At 43.0% G+C, this 16498-nt stretch overlaps 2 protein-coding genes across 4 annotated transcripts in view; one reads left to right on the top strand and one right to left on the bottom strand.

The window, feature by feature from the left end:
- The window catches only part of CLVS1 (clavesin 1), a 181937-nt gene extending 175136 nt beyond the window's left edge, over positions 1–6801 (top strand). Inside the window, exon 6 of the mRNA XM_082719003.1 lies at positions 4465–6801. Coding sequence (XP_082575129.1) covers positions 4465–4552 — 88 coding nt within the window. The 3' untranslated portion in view covers positions 4553–6801. The remainder of the gene's footprint in view (positions 1–4464) is intronic.
- Positions 5568–16498, bottom strand: part of ASPH (aspartate beta-hydroxylase) — a 224029-nt gene continuing 213098 nt past the window's right edge. For all 3 annotated transcript variants that reach the window (XM_082719000.1, XM_082719001.1, XM_082719002.1), the window contains one exon: positions 5568–8462. In XM_082719000.1, the coding sequence (XP_082575126.1) occupies positions 8312–8462 (151 nt within the window). In that variant the 3' untranslated portion in view covers positions 5568–8311. The remainder of the gene's footprint in view (positions 8463–16498) is intronic.

The raw sequence follows: 16498 nt of genomic DNA, 5'->3' as shown, positions 1-16498 counted from the left end.
GGAAGGGAAGAGGGTCATCTGAACCGGGACCGTGAATGATGTCACTGTGCCAATGATAGATTTTTCCTTCCTTCCTGTCCTGCTAGAGCTAGTGTGCCTCACCTCCAAACACTCTCTCCTCTGGGTGCCTATCAGAGTAACCCCACATCTGTTTGTTCCTCTCACACTGGGTAACTGAAACAATATTTCCACAAGAGAAGTACAGTTCCTGAATATTTGCTCACAGTCCCTAGCATATATCAGGAGACATTCTCAAACATTTCTTGCTATAAGTGAGTAAAAATAAATGATTTTTTGTTTGAAAATTCAGTATTTGACAATTTGTAGATTTTTCCCCCCATAAGTACTCCCCAAATAGGGGTGGGGAAAGTTTGGAAACAAATCCAATACTTGTTAAAGTCACAGACAATGATTTGGATGGATAACAATTTTCAAGAACTCCCCCCTCCCAAAAAACCCCCCAAAACCAGAAACAAAAAACCCAGAGATAGAATGGAGATCTGAGCCAAATTTAAAAATAAGAAATTGAATCTTCAACCACACACCTTCAGGATGGAAAAGAAACGGTTTATCAGCAGCATATGCAAATATAACTAAATTTTCCTCAGCTATGTTGTTTGAGTGCCAGAAAGGCTAATGCGATTCTAGGCGCATTTTCTATGCTTCCACAGAAACATACAGCGAGGGGAAAAAAAGGGAAGCAATAACTTCCCTCCGTTTTGAGGTGACACCCTGTGGGCAACGAGTTGATAAAGAGATGCAGGAGAGCTTCCCAGGGGTAATTTTAGAAATCTTGGCAAATCTAACAAGAGGAATCGGTTAGCCTCGGTGATGGCCTGGAGAGGGCTGAGGGTGTCATGCAACCAATGGGAGTTTGCAACTTGGTGAGTGGCCAGTAGAAACTGCACCCAGGTGAGTGGTCACACAAAGGAAACTTGACCTGCAACAAATAAGGAGATCCCAAGGGTATAACTTCCAAAGGCATGACTCCCCAAGAAGGGCAGATAGGCTTCTTTTAGGTGGGATTGGGGTGAATATTTAAAAGGCAGATCCTTGTCACCCTATGTAGAGGTGGGCATAAGGTTGAACACGCCTATCCATAATTTGTATGTTTTGTAAATGAGGCTTGTGCTCCTTCTTGGGATCACGAGAGGAAGGTAGCTGTCGGTAGTTCTGGACGTCACTCCATGGCCCTTCTGTGCAGACGTGAGGAGGGCGTTTGGCTCAAGCTGGTGTGGGTGGTCTGGGCAGGCTGGAGGTCTTGTTAGGGCAGTGGCTGTCACTGGAGGGGGGGGTGTTCTGGTTTTATGTGCCTGAGTCAAGAGGAGAACTGGAAAGAAGAGCTTAAGGAAAAATGCGGGACAAAAGTCAGCGCGTATAAGCAGGTGCACAGTGAAAGGGCAGGTCTTGGGGTCTAGCTGGTGACGAGAGCACTAGATAAACACTTAAAGCCTGATTATGTGGGCCAGGTGGGTTACACGACACTGATGGCTGCAGCAGACAGAGCCAGAAATAGTATGTAGAAGCTGCAAAAAGATGAGTTTGAGTTCAGGGAAAGCAAGATCTTTCTTCCAATTATTTTTTTTCAAGATTTTATTTATTTATTTGACAGACAGAGATCACAAGTAGGCAGGAAGGCAGGCAGAGAGAGAGAGAGAGGAGGAAGCAGGCTCCCCGCTGAGCAGAGAGCCCGATGTGGTGCTCGATCCGAGGACCCTGGGATCATGACCTGAGCTGAAGGCAGAGGCTTTAACCCCAAAAGGAAGAACTTTCCAGTAGAGTTGCCCCTCTAGGGGCATGGAGGAGTGAGGTTCTCAAGTTGGAAGAAGTTCAAGAAGAGGCTGCATGACCCCTTACTGGGTCAGTCTCGATGGATCACTGAGGGGTCTTGTCTAGCTGTGGCTGTGATTCCCTGGCCCTGTTAAAATAGAGCCAACTGGCATGAAAGAAGGGACGTGCAGTGTAAGATCTCTGAAGTGGGACAGCCATCAGTATCTTCCACTCTCCCGGGGGCCCAAGGACAAAGCTGGCAACTGTCATGTGCCAGAAAGAGGTGGCTGAGGAGGCAGCTGTGTCCCTCTGGTATTCTTCAGACTTGTTTTAATGCATTCTGAGTTTTCAGATTTTCTTTTTTTAAAGATCTTATTTATTTCTTTGAGAGTGAAAAAGCACTGAGGGAGAGGGAGAAGCAAACTTCCCACTGAGCAGAGAGCCTGACTCGGGATTGGATCCCAGGACCCTGAGATCAGGACCTGAGCCAAAGGCAGCCACTTATTCGACTGAGCCACCCAAGCGCCCTGGGCTTTTGGCTTTTCTGTTCCTGATATAAATCTATCACTCTACGCCACAGTCCCCCCCCCCCCCACACACACACATACACACACCCAAGCCCTTCGCTAAAGCAGGGGGAAATGCATAGGAAACGTGTAAAAGAACTGAGCTAGACTCCAAGCTGGGGCTTCCTCTGCCCTGTCCCAGGAGTAAATGAATCTATTTCATTTTATGTTTTAAAAAAAGATTTATGTGTTTATTTGAGAGCAGGAGGGGGGGGGAGCAGAGGGAGGAGAGAGAATCTTCAGAGACTCTGAGCCTAGTGCAGAGTTCACCATGGGGCGTGATCTCACGACCTGAGAGTCAGCAGCTTCTGAGCGACTGAGCCAGCTAGGTGCCCCTACATTTCATTTTCAGGTTAAGCTTGGTACCTAAAGTTGCACTGTTCGGACGGATTGATTTTTCTCATCAAAATCGACTGTTTGGAGACAACTGTATGCATTTGCTGCTTAGTTTCTTTAAATGTTCTGTGGTACATACACAGCCTGAATGGAGATAAGAATCTGAGGCAGAAAGTTATTTTTGCAGTGAGGTGGAAGGAACATTAGATCATTCAGCTGAACCACTCTGCCACGGAGATCATAATAGCACCACTCCTTAGGGTTGTGAAAATGAAGTAAGTTAATACATGTGAAGAACTTACATCGATATCAGGTGCATACAAAACAAGTATTAGTGTTTTTATATACTGTTTTGGGAGTCCTTTCGACCACCTCCAGGATTAGTAATTTGCCAGAAGGACTCATGGGCCCCAACAAAGCTGTTACGCTCAGTTATAGTTTGTTACAGTGAAAGAAAACCGATTAAAGTCGGCAAAGGAGAAAGGTGCACTGGGTGGAGGGCAGGTGCTCTGGACCCCTCGCACGCATGCTGCCCAGTTGTCCTGACAGAGCTTAATTCTCCTGGCAATGTGTGATAACACGCACCAGGTGTGGCCAACCAGGGAAATTCGCCCATGCCTTGGTGTCCAGGATTTTTGTGGGTGGGGAGGAGCCCGTCACCCAGACATGCAGTCCTCAGCTCCTCCTTCCTCACCCACCACCATGAGAGCTCAAACTGACAGGGTGTGTCCCCATACCCGATGTACAAAAAAGGCATTCACAGTTAATCACGTTGTTGGCATGAACTAAGGCATGGCCCAAAGTCTCAGACACACAAAGACACTTCTCTCAGGTGGGATACTCCAAGGGTTGGAACAGCCGGTCAAGGGACATTTGGAATGGGGAGGCTTTGGGTGACTCAGGCTCCCAGTAACATGTTCACTGCACATTATCAAATTCAACCATCTTCTTAAGGCTTGAAATACTTTTTTTTTTTTTTTAAAGTATGTGACCATTTATTGAGTGTTCATCACATGTATATCTCTTATAATCTTCTCTCTATGAGCTGGAAAATAATTTCAGTTTCAATCCACGTTGTAGACCCAAAAAAGAAGCTATTATTATCCAGTATGAGAGGACTATATCAGAAACTAAAGATCACTACTATCATTGCAATAATGGTGATGCTCCATGCATTCTTAACTAAAATTCCATGTCAAAGGCTTTGTGAGCATTACTAGTTTCAGTCCTTATCAACAATTGTGGAAGGGAGGTAATAGTTGTGATTTGCTGGTGAGAGAGTAAAGGTGCAGAGAATTTTAAAAACCCGCCCAAGGGCTCTTCAGTCAGTAAAGGGCAGAGTCTGCATTTACCGACCAGATTCCATGCCTCATAGTCTTAACATCACACACGATAGTTTGCTATGACATTGAAAAACAAGGGCTCTAAAAAGTATTAGGAAACATTAAAAAACTTCCAACAAGATTTATTTGATTTGATGCATCTCAAGATCCCCAGAATGTTTAGACACCAGCGGGGGGTGGGGGGATGGGGCAGAGTTGTGGCGAGAACACGTGTTGCTTTTACCGACAGAGATCTTGGCCAAGAAAATTCTCAGATGCCTCTTCCCATAAAAGGCAAAAAAAAAAAAAAAAAAAAGAAAAAGAGAGATACCAAAAGGAGGAAAATTATATAGTTATTTTGAGTGTTTTGATTCTTAAGGGGAGCATAAAATCTGAATGTTGTCCAAGATTCCAACATTGTTGCCACCGTGAATTGTCTGTAATTGAATTTTCTCCTTCCTATTTATTAGATCTCAGTCCGTGGTAGAAGCTGGGACCCTGAAACATGAGGAGAAGGGAGAGAATGACAACACTCAGCCCCTCCTGGCTCTGGACTGAACCCTGAGTCACCCCATGCTCTCGCAGATCGCCAGCCTGCAGTGGATCAGCCACCCAGGAAGCGCGTGTGTGCAACTGACCCACAGGGACACGTGTGTTCCGCTTGACACAAGGCCCTCCACTCCCGCCACCTAGTGATGACTGTCACCAGCCATTGGTCTGAGCAGCCAAAGTTGAACAAAGACTTGAGAGATTTTTTCTTTTTTTTCTTTTTGGTGAGGGGACTGGAGGTGAAGCAAGGCAGTTATGTCAACACGATTCCCCCTCCCCCGTATTTATGGTATTAAATGAACTGCAAAAAAGAAAACTAAATTTGATGCATACACCACATTAGTGCCAGGATTTTTCTGAGGTACCACAGAGACTCACTCTCAGTTTTGTGACTTAAGATTAAGTGCATTTCCAAGTAGATATATGAGAAGGAAACTGTGCAGACCCAACTGTCAAGCTCAACGTAGTGCAAAGCCCCAAGACAGTAGTATCTCAAGTCATTTCCATTCTTAGTGAATTATTTTCTTTGACCTCATCACCAGCATCAGATTGTTCAGTCCAAGGGCATGTCCTTGTAGGTCTCGTTCTTCACAGAGTTTGCTTATTTTGAGAACCTGCAAGAACAATTTTGATGTCACATCTCTTGTCAGGCCACCAGCTGATTACCATGATCTGGCTTAAAAAAAAGACACACACAACCTGAAATACGATTATTTCATCTTAATAACGTGACTTTCTACAGGCAACATGAGATTGTGGAGGGAGGGGTGGGGATTCATCGAAAACACATGTAAGTGATTAATGGATTCATTCAAATTACCGCACTTGGGTCACTACAGGCAAGAAAAGTGCTACAAAAGCATTTAATGCCCCCCACTCCCTCCCCACCCTCCCCCAACCAGTTAAAGGTATGGAGACCGGAGCTGGCTGTTGCTGAGAGGGTAGGTACCAATCATGGAGGAAGACCCTTAATGATGGCTAAATATGCAAGTACTGACAATAAGAGAAGATTAGGAATGCGGGATAAAATGCCAAAGATCATTTTATTTCTTTGTCTATTCTCCTTAGAAATGGGAGTCCCCAACTATCCATTCCAAGGAAATTAAATAGAGATAAACAGGTAACACAGGATAGGATATCCTTACTCGTGCCACGTTTCCCAAAACCCGTTTGTGTTTAAGGCATCTCGTATCTTCCCAGCCATCCACATGACATGAGCATTAGTCAGCATGACCAGTTGGTGCTCAGTATCAAATAAAAGATATTTTAGTTGAAAGATATTTTAGTTGGGCAGAAAAATATGATTTTATGTTTTAAGGACTTGAGAGGATGAACTTAAAATTCAAAGCAAAGAGGTGATTCAACTGGCCATAATCAACCTCGGTAGATATTATTATTACTAATCTTAACCATTTATTACATCTCTTTCTCAATGAATCTAGTGTTTTAATTTGTTTTCTACTGGCAGAGGAGAATAAGAGATGTAATTTTTGTACTCTACCCTTGAAATAAAATTGAAATAGAATTATAAATATTTCTTGACCAACTGGATCATGGTATACATAAAACCCATTCGTTTTGTGTAGACATTTCAAATAACAAAACAGTAACACTGAGATAACTCTACCCATGCAGTGACTGAAACACTTTTCTTATATTCCATACGGAATTCCATAGAGAAGAAAGATAAAGAATTAAAGTGAATTAGAAAATCCATGTTATGACTGGGTTTATAAAACAGTTGTGGGATCCAAGTATTTAAAATGCTACCGGAATCGATTATTGCCAACACTTCGCAACAGTAATAATTTTGGCTTTTCAATTGGCAATATAGAGAATCCTACTGTAGTGACCTGATTTTAAATACCATATTATAATTATTAAGTTAAGAGCTAGTTTTTACTCTATGCCATGACTTCATTAAATGAATGTAAGATGATGATTTAACACTGACAACATATACTTTAAATTTCTTTATGTGTATGCAATATACATCCGAGAACCAAATTCAAGAAGTGACATGAATGTTATTACATGAGCATTGGATTGTATTGTCCTTTGTCAGTCATTTCTTCTGTTCAATAAATACTGAAGGACAAAACTCCTTTTGATTTTTCAAGAGCTTGGTTTTTCTTCTGGACTGTGGTCATTAATTTGGAGACTTTCCTCACATGCTTCTTCATCTATTTGAGTGGGACTGTTTTTGGCAAAACAGAAGGGAACAGGACAAATATTTTGCAAACCCTTCTACCTGGAAGCTAATGTCAAGCAAAAAGGGTACATTTCAGTGGTAAAGAACTCTTTTTAAAAGAGATAAGTCATCCTCCTTGTCTTTAGATGGAAAGGAAGCACAAGTGTTTTTTCTACCGATGAATGAAATCTGATAACCTGTCATTTCTTCAGCATGTTTGTTCATATTGGCTTAAAATTCAGGTGCACGAGCATCCTTACATTCATATATGTAACATGTCTAGTTTGATTGGAAACATGAAATATTTAATACATTAATGTCCTTCTAAATTAATAATTTGATCATTTTTGGAATAAGTAGGCAAGCCCATTTTTCCAACAGTTGTTTCTATGCTGTGGGTAAGATTAGAGCTAACCTGTGGATAACAACTGCTACTTCTAAGCTCTATTTAAATGGCAGAAGTTTCTCAAGCCAGGGAAAGAGAAGAGTCTTTCGAACTCTTTCAGAGAAGAAGGTGATCCTGAACCCAGGACCAAGATCCTGGCATTCTTGGGCTTCCGCTCTGCCATCCTTCGTATTTTTATAAAACTGTGATGGGAATCCATGTACAGGGATTTACAACAGGCAAAGAGACTCTGGATTCGGGGCCTGTCTCAGATGCCAAAGAGCCCAAGGAGCCAGATGACCTGGCAGCTGCCTGTCTGCCTCATCCCGAGAGAAAATTTTTACTTTGAGTAATGTTACTTTTTTTTTTCTTCAGTTCTAATTCTTGGCATTAAAAAAATGTACTGGTGACACTTTTGTGACTCAATATAAAATGACTCTGTGTCCTGTTTCAGTGTGAAAAGCTCCTCTTAGAAAGACAGCATCTCCACCATTTGCATGGCTAGGAGAGACATTAAGACAATGGCTCTCAATGAAGATAAGAAAGCAAACAGACCCAGTGGGTGGGAAGCAGTACAGTTCACAGACATCAGCGTAATTACATCTTTCCCCTTTGTATTAGGAAAATAAAATTGCTTCTTTATGAGTGTCTTTTACTAAACAGAATTAAAAGAGGGAATTCTGAGTTCAAGAGGGAAGTCACCATTAAGCCAGCTAGAAGTAAAGCATTTACACAGCTTATTATTAAACTCAACAAAAAAGTAGTGGTACATGATGAAAAACATGGCCTAGATACCCTAGAAAAATATAATTGCATAGAAAAATTACAAACTGAAGTGATCCATTCACAGTTTCTACACGAATTCTCATTGTACACTGACAGAGGCCTCTTCAAAGGGGGAAAAATATCTTTGGCTGACAAGGCTGAAGCTCTCACGTCTTCACCGCAAATACGGCATCAGATGATGGGTGCTGTCGTGGGATGAAGGACAGCGAGGGGCTTTCAACGTGAACTGCAGCAAGGCAAAATATTCCATTTAGTGTCTTCTAACCCTAGGAGGAGCCTTAGAATTGGGAGAGCTGCCCATCAAGAGAATGATAGGCCCTCAAACTTGGAACCTCTGTCCCCACACCCAAGAAGAGAGAGCCAGCAGGCAGCCTCTCTCCAGTGTGTCCCAAGCCTGCACGACATGCTAAATCGCAGGAAGGCTGTGTCTCTGCTGGGGTGTCAGCTCTGGGTGCCACACATCCACGATGAAGATCAGTCGGAAAGATGCGGCGTCCTGCCACACCTCGTGCTCGAAAGAGTCATCAAAGATGAGCACCTTGCCTTCTTCCCATGTCCTGGAACAGAAAAACACGAATTCAGAGGTCTGAGGATCAGTCCCTGGATATGTGGAGATGGGCACTTTCACGGTAACCTGTGGGATCTGACCAGGAAATTGGAACACGGAGCCAAGATTGATTCTTCCCTTGGTGATCAGGAAAGAATTTCAGGATCTTTACCATGAATATCGTTTTCAAAGCCCATCCCTGAGAGTGTGCAAAGGGCAGGCCACTCATGATAAGGGAAGACTTATCATTGTCACCTTATCACAGGCCCTGCCATTATTCTCAGTCCAAGCCTAGGTGAGGCTTGTTGAGGCAGGCAAGCAGGCAAAGGTGTGCCAGGGCTGCTCGTGCCCAAGGGGACTTCCTGGTCAGTGACTGCATGCTATCCTCCCTGGCCTTCCAGAGAGTGGTCTAGACCTGTGGGTAGCACCTGGGCTCAGGCTTCTCAGTGCCTTGTATGCTCCCTGGCATGGGGCCATCGCATCTCCAAGAGATTTGCTCAACCCCTTCCATTTGTTGGCCTTCCATTTTATAAAAGAAAGTTCCATTTTATGGAAGGGCAGATTGGGAATGAATTTTGTTTCTATTCTGAATGTCACCTGCAGTGCAAGTGGGTTATCTTTGGAATATTTTAAGTCAAAGCCACGAGAAACATCCTTCAGGGCCTCCAGCATTATGTCGTAAGATATATGCATAGGAGCTAAGACCTAAATATTGTGCTCGTCTAAATAAAGCAGTCAAGAGAGAAATGTGCAGGGGCAATTACACAGTGCCTTTCTAATCTAAAGAAAGTTTATTGCTGGTGCTACTGTTCTCCTATTGTTAAAACAGACATTAATGCCAATATGGTACATGCTGAGTTCTGTCTTTAAGATGAAGTTTTTACCAGGAAACTTTCTTTAGATACCCAAATTCCACTCAGGCATTTGGAATTTTATGTCAGGCATTAGCAAATAATTAAAATTATAGGATGGAAAATGCTAGCTTGATTTCAAGTTACTGCATTATCATAAGGAAATCTGCCTTCAGAAATAATATTTGTGTCTTTTTTATGCTCATTACTAGGGGATTAATCAATAGTAAATTAGGTAATATGTCATACTGCAGAGTTTCTCAGCCTTGGCACTAGGGACATCTGGGATCAGATAATCGGCTGTTGGGGGTCATCCTGTGCTCTGTGTATGTTTGGCAGCAGCTCTAGCCTCTACACACTAGAAGCCAGTAGCTTGTGTTCTCCCACCAAATCACGAGAACAAAAACTGTCTCCAGTCATTGCCAAATGGTGGCGTGGTGATAGGAGGTGAGAGGCAAATTTGTCCCAGACATATTGCATTAATCTGACAACAGCATTTCTAAGTTATTTAAAGTAAATGATAAAGTAATGAATATTTGCAAGTTACGAGTTCCTTCGAATTGAGAACCTCCATGTCAGTTACTGACCCACTCTACACGCTGTCCCACATGCCTAGCCTGATAGTTGCATTCAATAAACAGGGGCTGCTTAACTCTTCTGTATGAAGAGTTAATTTGCTCTTCTGTAAGTTAAGGACCAAAGGGTTCTACTGGAGTTCCATCCAAATGTAACCAAGAAATATAGAGACACAGATACAAATGACAGAGTATGTATTATTACAATGCAAAAACCAACTTGGAAAAAAAGGGCAAAGTTAAAAAGAGAAAAAAAATGAAAAGAAAAAAGAAATGAAATGACTCACAGCTTATAGAGTTTGGAGGGGATTTTCTACGTCTTGGAGTTATTGGCGGAACTATGCAATGTCTATGGGTACCATGGACAAGCCTAAATATAGGCAAAAAATAAGGGAGGGGCGCTTTCAAGAGGGAAAGGCAGGACACCCATGTGCACAGCAGCTATACTCACTGTAGCCAAAAGGTGGAAGCAACCCAAGGGTCTACTGATGAATGAATGGGTAAGCAAAATGTGGGATATGCATACAATGGAATATTATTCTGGCCTCCATAAAAAGGAAATCCAGACAATGCTACAACATGGATACTGTGATCTTTTGCTATGTAAAATAAAGCGCTCATACAAGAACAAATATTATGTGATTCCACTCAGAGACGGTATCCAGAGTAGCCAAATTCATACAGATAGAAAGAACAATGGCGAGTTGTGGTTTAGAGTGCATGGGGCTTCAGTGAGATGAAGAGTCCTGTGAAAGGACAGGGGCCAGCGATGGCAGCATGATATGATCGTATGTAACACCACTGAACTGTGTGTACATTAGAAATAGGGCAGTAAACGTTACATTCTGTGTGTTTCACCACAAATGAAATAGGAAAGAAAAAAAAGGAAAAGGCAAAGCGGAGCATGTGGTAGAAGGGGAGAGAAACAGCAGAGTACAACGGAGAAGTTATGGCCCTGAAGGGAAGTGGATTTAAATCTCTGAGCTCTGCCATTTACTACTAACGTGACCTGGGGCAAGTTGCTTGGCATCCATGAGCCTTTGTGTTTTTATCAGCATAGCTGATGTGAGGATTAGCATATGACCAGCACATAGAAAATACTCAATTAACGGTAGAGAACATAGAACAAAGGAGGAAGGAAAATACAGGAAGAAATTGGGAAAAGATGAAAGAGGTGATAATGCATGGGGGTGGTATAATGTTATCAAAAATAACCTTGGTGGGGCGCCTGGGTGGCTCAGTGGTTAAATGTCTGCCTTCTGCTCAGGTCATGATCTCAGGGTCCTAGGATTGAGCCCTGCATCTGGCTCTCTGCTCAGCCGGGAGTCTGCCTCTCCCTCTGTTCTCTCTCACTTTTTGCTCTCTCTGACATAAATATACAAAATCTTAAAAAAAAAAAAAAACCTTGGCTTCATGCACTATGGATTTGCCTTCATTTGAGAAGACTGAAAATCTTGCAAGGGGGTGGGTGAGATATCAAAAATCTTCCACAGAATTTGCAGTATACACTTGGACTGCAATGACAAGTGGTTCTCAAGTGGTTTTCTGAGTGGCAGAGACTCCAGAATCTACTTAAAATATAGGAAGTAATATAAAGACCCAAAGAAAATTCTAGGGTGTGCAAAATTTTATTTTTTCACTAGATTCTGATAAGTGTAAGAAAGCCAAATGCCCTGATGAAACAATTTTTTAAAAGATTTTAATTATGAGAGAGAAAGAGAGAGAGAGAATGGAGGAGGAGAAGAAGGAGAGGGATAAGGGGACTCTGCACTGAGTGTGGAGCCTGATGCAGGGCTCAATTTCAGGGCCCTGAAATCATGACCTCAGCTGAAATGAAGATCAGACGCCCAACCGACTGAGCCACCCAGGTACCCCCAAACCACTTTTTTTTTCTTTTTAAACAAAAAAATCTAGGAGGTATTCCAGAGAGTTGGATTCTTTTAGAGCCATCAAACTCATGGGGAAGCATGTCCCATTATCTTCTATTTGCCCTTCCATTTTCTTTCCTACATTTTCCCAGAAAACAGCAAAGATACCCAATCATTTAATGTAGATTCCTTTTGAATACTTCAAAACTACTGTCTTTCCATCACTTACTGAGAGTTAAAGTGACAAAAAGTGCAGCCCTCATTAAACTCAAAGCAAAGAACAATAAAACCTCATCCAAGCAACATGCAGGCTGAGTGACTGGGGTTAAGAAGAGAGAGAGGGCTTTCCACCAAACAAGATAGAGCTAAAGAAGTCAAAGGTCTTTAGTTCTCTTCCAAATCAAAAAGACTAATCCTTGCGAGGCCAAGAAACAGTATTCAGGCCACTGGCTTTGTGAGCAAAGCTCTACCACATGAGATTAAATTATACTCAAAGTATGACATGAAAAGCTCCCTCTGAAGAAAAGATTTCTCAGAGTTGCCTTTGAGCTTCCTGACAGTGCTCCCATGGCCCTTCTCTGAGGATTCAGAAAAGCAGGACTGGAGCGGGGATACTGTACCTTCTCCCCAGAAAGCTACCTCCTCCGGCCTTCAGAGTTTCTTACCACTACAAGAAGAATGCCTCTCCCTGGTTTGCAAAGGATACGAGACTATCTGGCCAAAGACAAAGTGATATCATAGGATTTCTCAATTTCTCAAGTTGTAGTTAACGATCCCGATAGACTGGTGGCAGTAGAACCTAACAACCAGAACTGTGTCACAGAATTGTCATCAACATTAATAATGCTACTAGGTGCTTACAGAGTCTTCCACCTAAAAACTTTATTGGTCATATCTCAGGGATCTTTGCTAAAATGTTCTGAGGTAGGCAAGGGACATGGTTCTAAGTTTCCTGCAAAGGAATCATATGGAAGCAAGTTTGGATGTCTGCCTGATACCGTGATTCTGTGAAAGAAGCAGAAAGTCGCTAGCTTTGCTTCATCAGAGCCCAAACTTTGACTCAAGATCTAGATCGAGGTTTAGATCAAGACAAGGGGATATTCTGTGTGCTGGGAGCTGCTGTGGTGAGGTGGCCTGTGAGGCATTGAAAAAGCTGAGTAGAATACAGAAAAGGGTCAAAGAGCTAAGGAATGAGGCTACTTAACACAGTGCTTATTAATTCTGATCTACTGAAATCTCTCAGTTCTGACTGCATTAGAAATCCTGGCACCTCCTAGAATTGGAACGTAAAACTCTTCTCTCTTTCTACCTAACACATTCAGACAGAAACATTCGCACACACATTCTCTATCTATCTATCTGGAACAAAGCACTTTTCTGGAGTCTATGGCACCTGTGTTCTCGTTCTGACAGCTGCAGGTAGCCATGTGATAAAGCACTTCAAGTAGGGGCCTCAGATTCCCCATCTGTGCAATGACAGAGGTGGATAAGATGGCATCTAAGGCTCCTTTCAGCTCTAAAATTCTCTTTAATTCTCTGAGCTAAGCTATAGGTTGGGGCTTTAGTCTTCATATTACATTTCACAGGATATACTCAACAAGCTTTCATCTGAGAAATGGGTTTAGTATTTGCTATTTTATTTAATGTCAAAATATGAATTCCAATAAAAGATGGCTAACTTCACTAAGAGGCCCTCTTCCCAACAGATTGTGTACGTATGGACCTATAGCATTATCTCCCAGCCCCTCACGGAAGAGCCCCCACCAGGCTGCCATGGGGCTTCTCTCCTCTCCACAGAGGCCTGGGGATTCCAGATTATGCCCTCCTGCCCACCCTGTGACTGCCTCTGTGGCTTCCCCATCTTGGGTCCCAGCTCAAACAGTAGCAGAAGGTTCTGTCTCATAGCTGATAAAGTCAAAAAAAGGACAAAGAAAGAGAAAAGGCAGAAGAAAACTCATAGGACCTCAGAAGGGATGCCACTGCCCACTCCCCAAGTACCTCTAGTTCCAGGGTAGGGGCACAGAGAGGAAGAGGAGAGATGCAGGAATTGGTGGGGTGGAGCTATCAGCTGTGCTTACTGCTGGCCCCCCTTTCTCCGGCACTCCTCCGGGCCCCATGCTCATCAAACCACAGTCTCCAACTGTACCTGTACCGTCCCTGCACCAGCTCGGGCTCTGCACACCCCTGGTTTCCTATCTTGTCCCCTGACTCCTTAGAGCTCCACCCCCTCCCTGTCAGAGTGCTCACTCCAGGTTATATGAACCTTTTCCAATGGTGGAAGAGGGCTTGGTCTCACTCCCTGGAATGTAAGGGACAAAAGTCCCAATTTCTGCAGCAACCAAACAATAGGACAGTATAAGACAAGTATGCTGAGTGCACCCGGCACGTAGTACTCCGTAAATACAGTCCTGAGGGCATCCCTATGGATTGCTTTGAAACTCAAAGCCATAGAAAGATATGCTTTGATTCTTTTCCCATCTCACAGACAAAATGAAGGCTCAGACAGGTTATGCAAGTTGTATAAAGATCGTGAGGTAAAAGATTTGGAGGGCTGGCCCAGGAACCACCACATCATTTCATATTGCCATCGCAAAATGGATTCCAACTTTCCAATTTCTCAACGATCAGTTCAACAGACAAAATATACAGGATTCGTATTCCGTGTGGGACCCGCCATTTCCTGTGGGGGTGTCGCTGGGTATGTGTGTGGACGAATGCTGTCAACACACTGTGCCAACCAGAACGGGGATTAGGAAGACTCCTCTGATGTTTTTAATTCACCAAGTTGCTCAAGGAAAGGAAGAAAGAGGGCAAAACATTACCTATTCAGTAACAAACCTTCTGGAAAGCTATCTGGTTAAAAGGCCATACTCGACCTGCAACCCCAGATGGGCACACTTGAATGGTCACGTTATGGTTAAGATGGAAGATCGTTCTGTTTTGTGAAACAGAAGAGCTAGGATTCCGGGAAAAATCTTAAGACTTGATTTTTTTGGATACTTTATAAAAACCAAACAAATGTTGCCTATGAACAACTCATGGTGGCTCTAAAAAATTAAGTCTTTCTCTTACTGTTAATATTTTAGTGGGCCTTTCCCTGGATCTTCCTAATTAGAAACTTGAGAGATTAGTGAAAAAAAAATGCTATAAACTACTTGAAGTGTGTTATGGTAGAGGGCCATGGAGAGGGGAACTAAATGGCTTCTTGCCAATTTGCAATGCTGACACGAATGCTGACGCCCACTTAGCTGGTGTGTATTGGTCTTGTCTAGTATTTTAGGCTGGCCATTTGTAGGCAATAATGCTGGGTCTCTAGGAGAGCCACATGGAGACTCATTTTTTTCCCTGCAGCCTGGTTCTAGCACATCCTAGATGCCCTCTGGGAGAGTCAGTACAAAGAATTCCTGTCTGGGATCGTCCAAAGCTCAAACCACTTGGCCATGCCGTGAGGGTAAAAATTAGCTGCCACTTGCCAGTGGCATGTTTATCCACTGGCTCAAGTTCATTCAGCTTTGGATCCAGGTCATAAATGAGCTCATTTGACAGACTGCCAAGCACGGCCTGTCAGGGGCGACACAAATGGCCCAAAGTCGAGACTCTCCAGCTACTTTCTCTGCTTGATACCTTGCTATCTGGAATGAAAACCAGCATTCACCTTTTAAGAACAGGGCGATCTTAATTTTGTAACCACCCTCACCAAAACCCCCAAAGCCCAGAATAGATATGGAAAGGCTCGGGTCATCATCTCAGGGTCCTGGGATCGAGCCCACATTGGGCTCTCTGCTGAGTGAGGAGCCTGCTTACCCCCCATTCTCTGCCTGCCTCTCTGCCTACTTGTGATTGCTCCGCTCTCTCTCTGTCAAATAAATAAATAAAATCTTTTCTTTTAAGATTTTATTTATTTATTTGACAGAGAGAGAGTGAGAGACAGCATGAGAGGGGAGAAGGTCAGGGGGAGAAGCAGATACTCCACGGAGCTGGGAGCCCAACATAGGACTCGATCCCCGGACTCCAGGATCATGACCTGAGCCGAAGGCAGCCGCTTAACTGACTGAGCCATCCAGGCGCCCTGTAAAATAGGAATTTTAATAATACCTTAGGATAGTCATGATGATTGATAAATTAATGTGCATGGTATCCTTGGAGCCACTTCGCAAGCAAGCACGCATTTTATCATTCCCTTGTTCCTACTCCTCCTCCTCACGAATCATACATAGGCAGGTACTGAGAAACATGTGGGCAATATCTCTGAGTATCCAGATCAAAAATAATATTCGCTTTTTCCTGTCATGCTTCTCTGTGTCTTACAAATAATGTACAAGGAATGTGCATCACACATCAGTTTTACAGTCAGAGGGCATTTATGAATTTTAAATGATCATTTTATTTATATTGATAAAGGCTGCCTCCTGCAAGCTCATCTTCAGATAAAAATTGCTGCACTATGTTTCGCAGGGATGGACTATTTAAACAACACGGGTGCTAGCAGGACTCACACAGCCCCGGAGAAACAGTGATGTGATTATTAATACCTGAGAACAGCAAAGCACAAATTGTTACAAGTAAACTACTCTTTCGAAAGTGGAGAGGCTCTGAAAATTGCTTCCCGTTGCCTAGCACAAGGAAGCCTGATTTCTTGGTGTATGTGTTTCTCTTTCCACACTAATAGTATTTCTAGAATAACAGCATGAAATTTCCTGGTTTCCTGATATGGTCTTTCTGTCTTTGGAGTTTAGAAACTGCCTGTCTCCT

This window comes from Mustela nivalis (genome assembly GCF_964662115.1).
Source record: "Mustela nivalis genome assembly, chromosome: 2".
Classification (NCBI taxonomy): Eukaryota; Metazoa; Chordata; class Mammalia; order Carnivora; family Mustelidae; genus Mustela; species Mustela nivalis.
The sequence above is the reverse complement of the archived record's forward strand: the minus strand, read 5'-3'. Positions and strand labels throughout refer to the sequence as shown.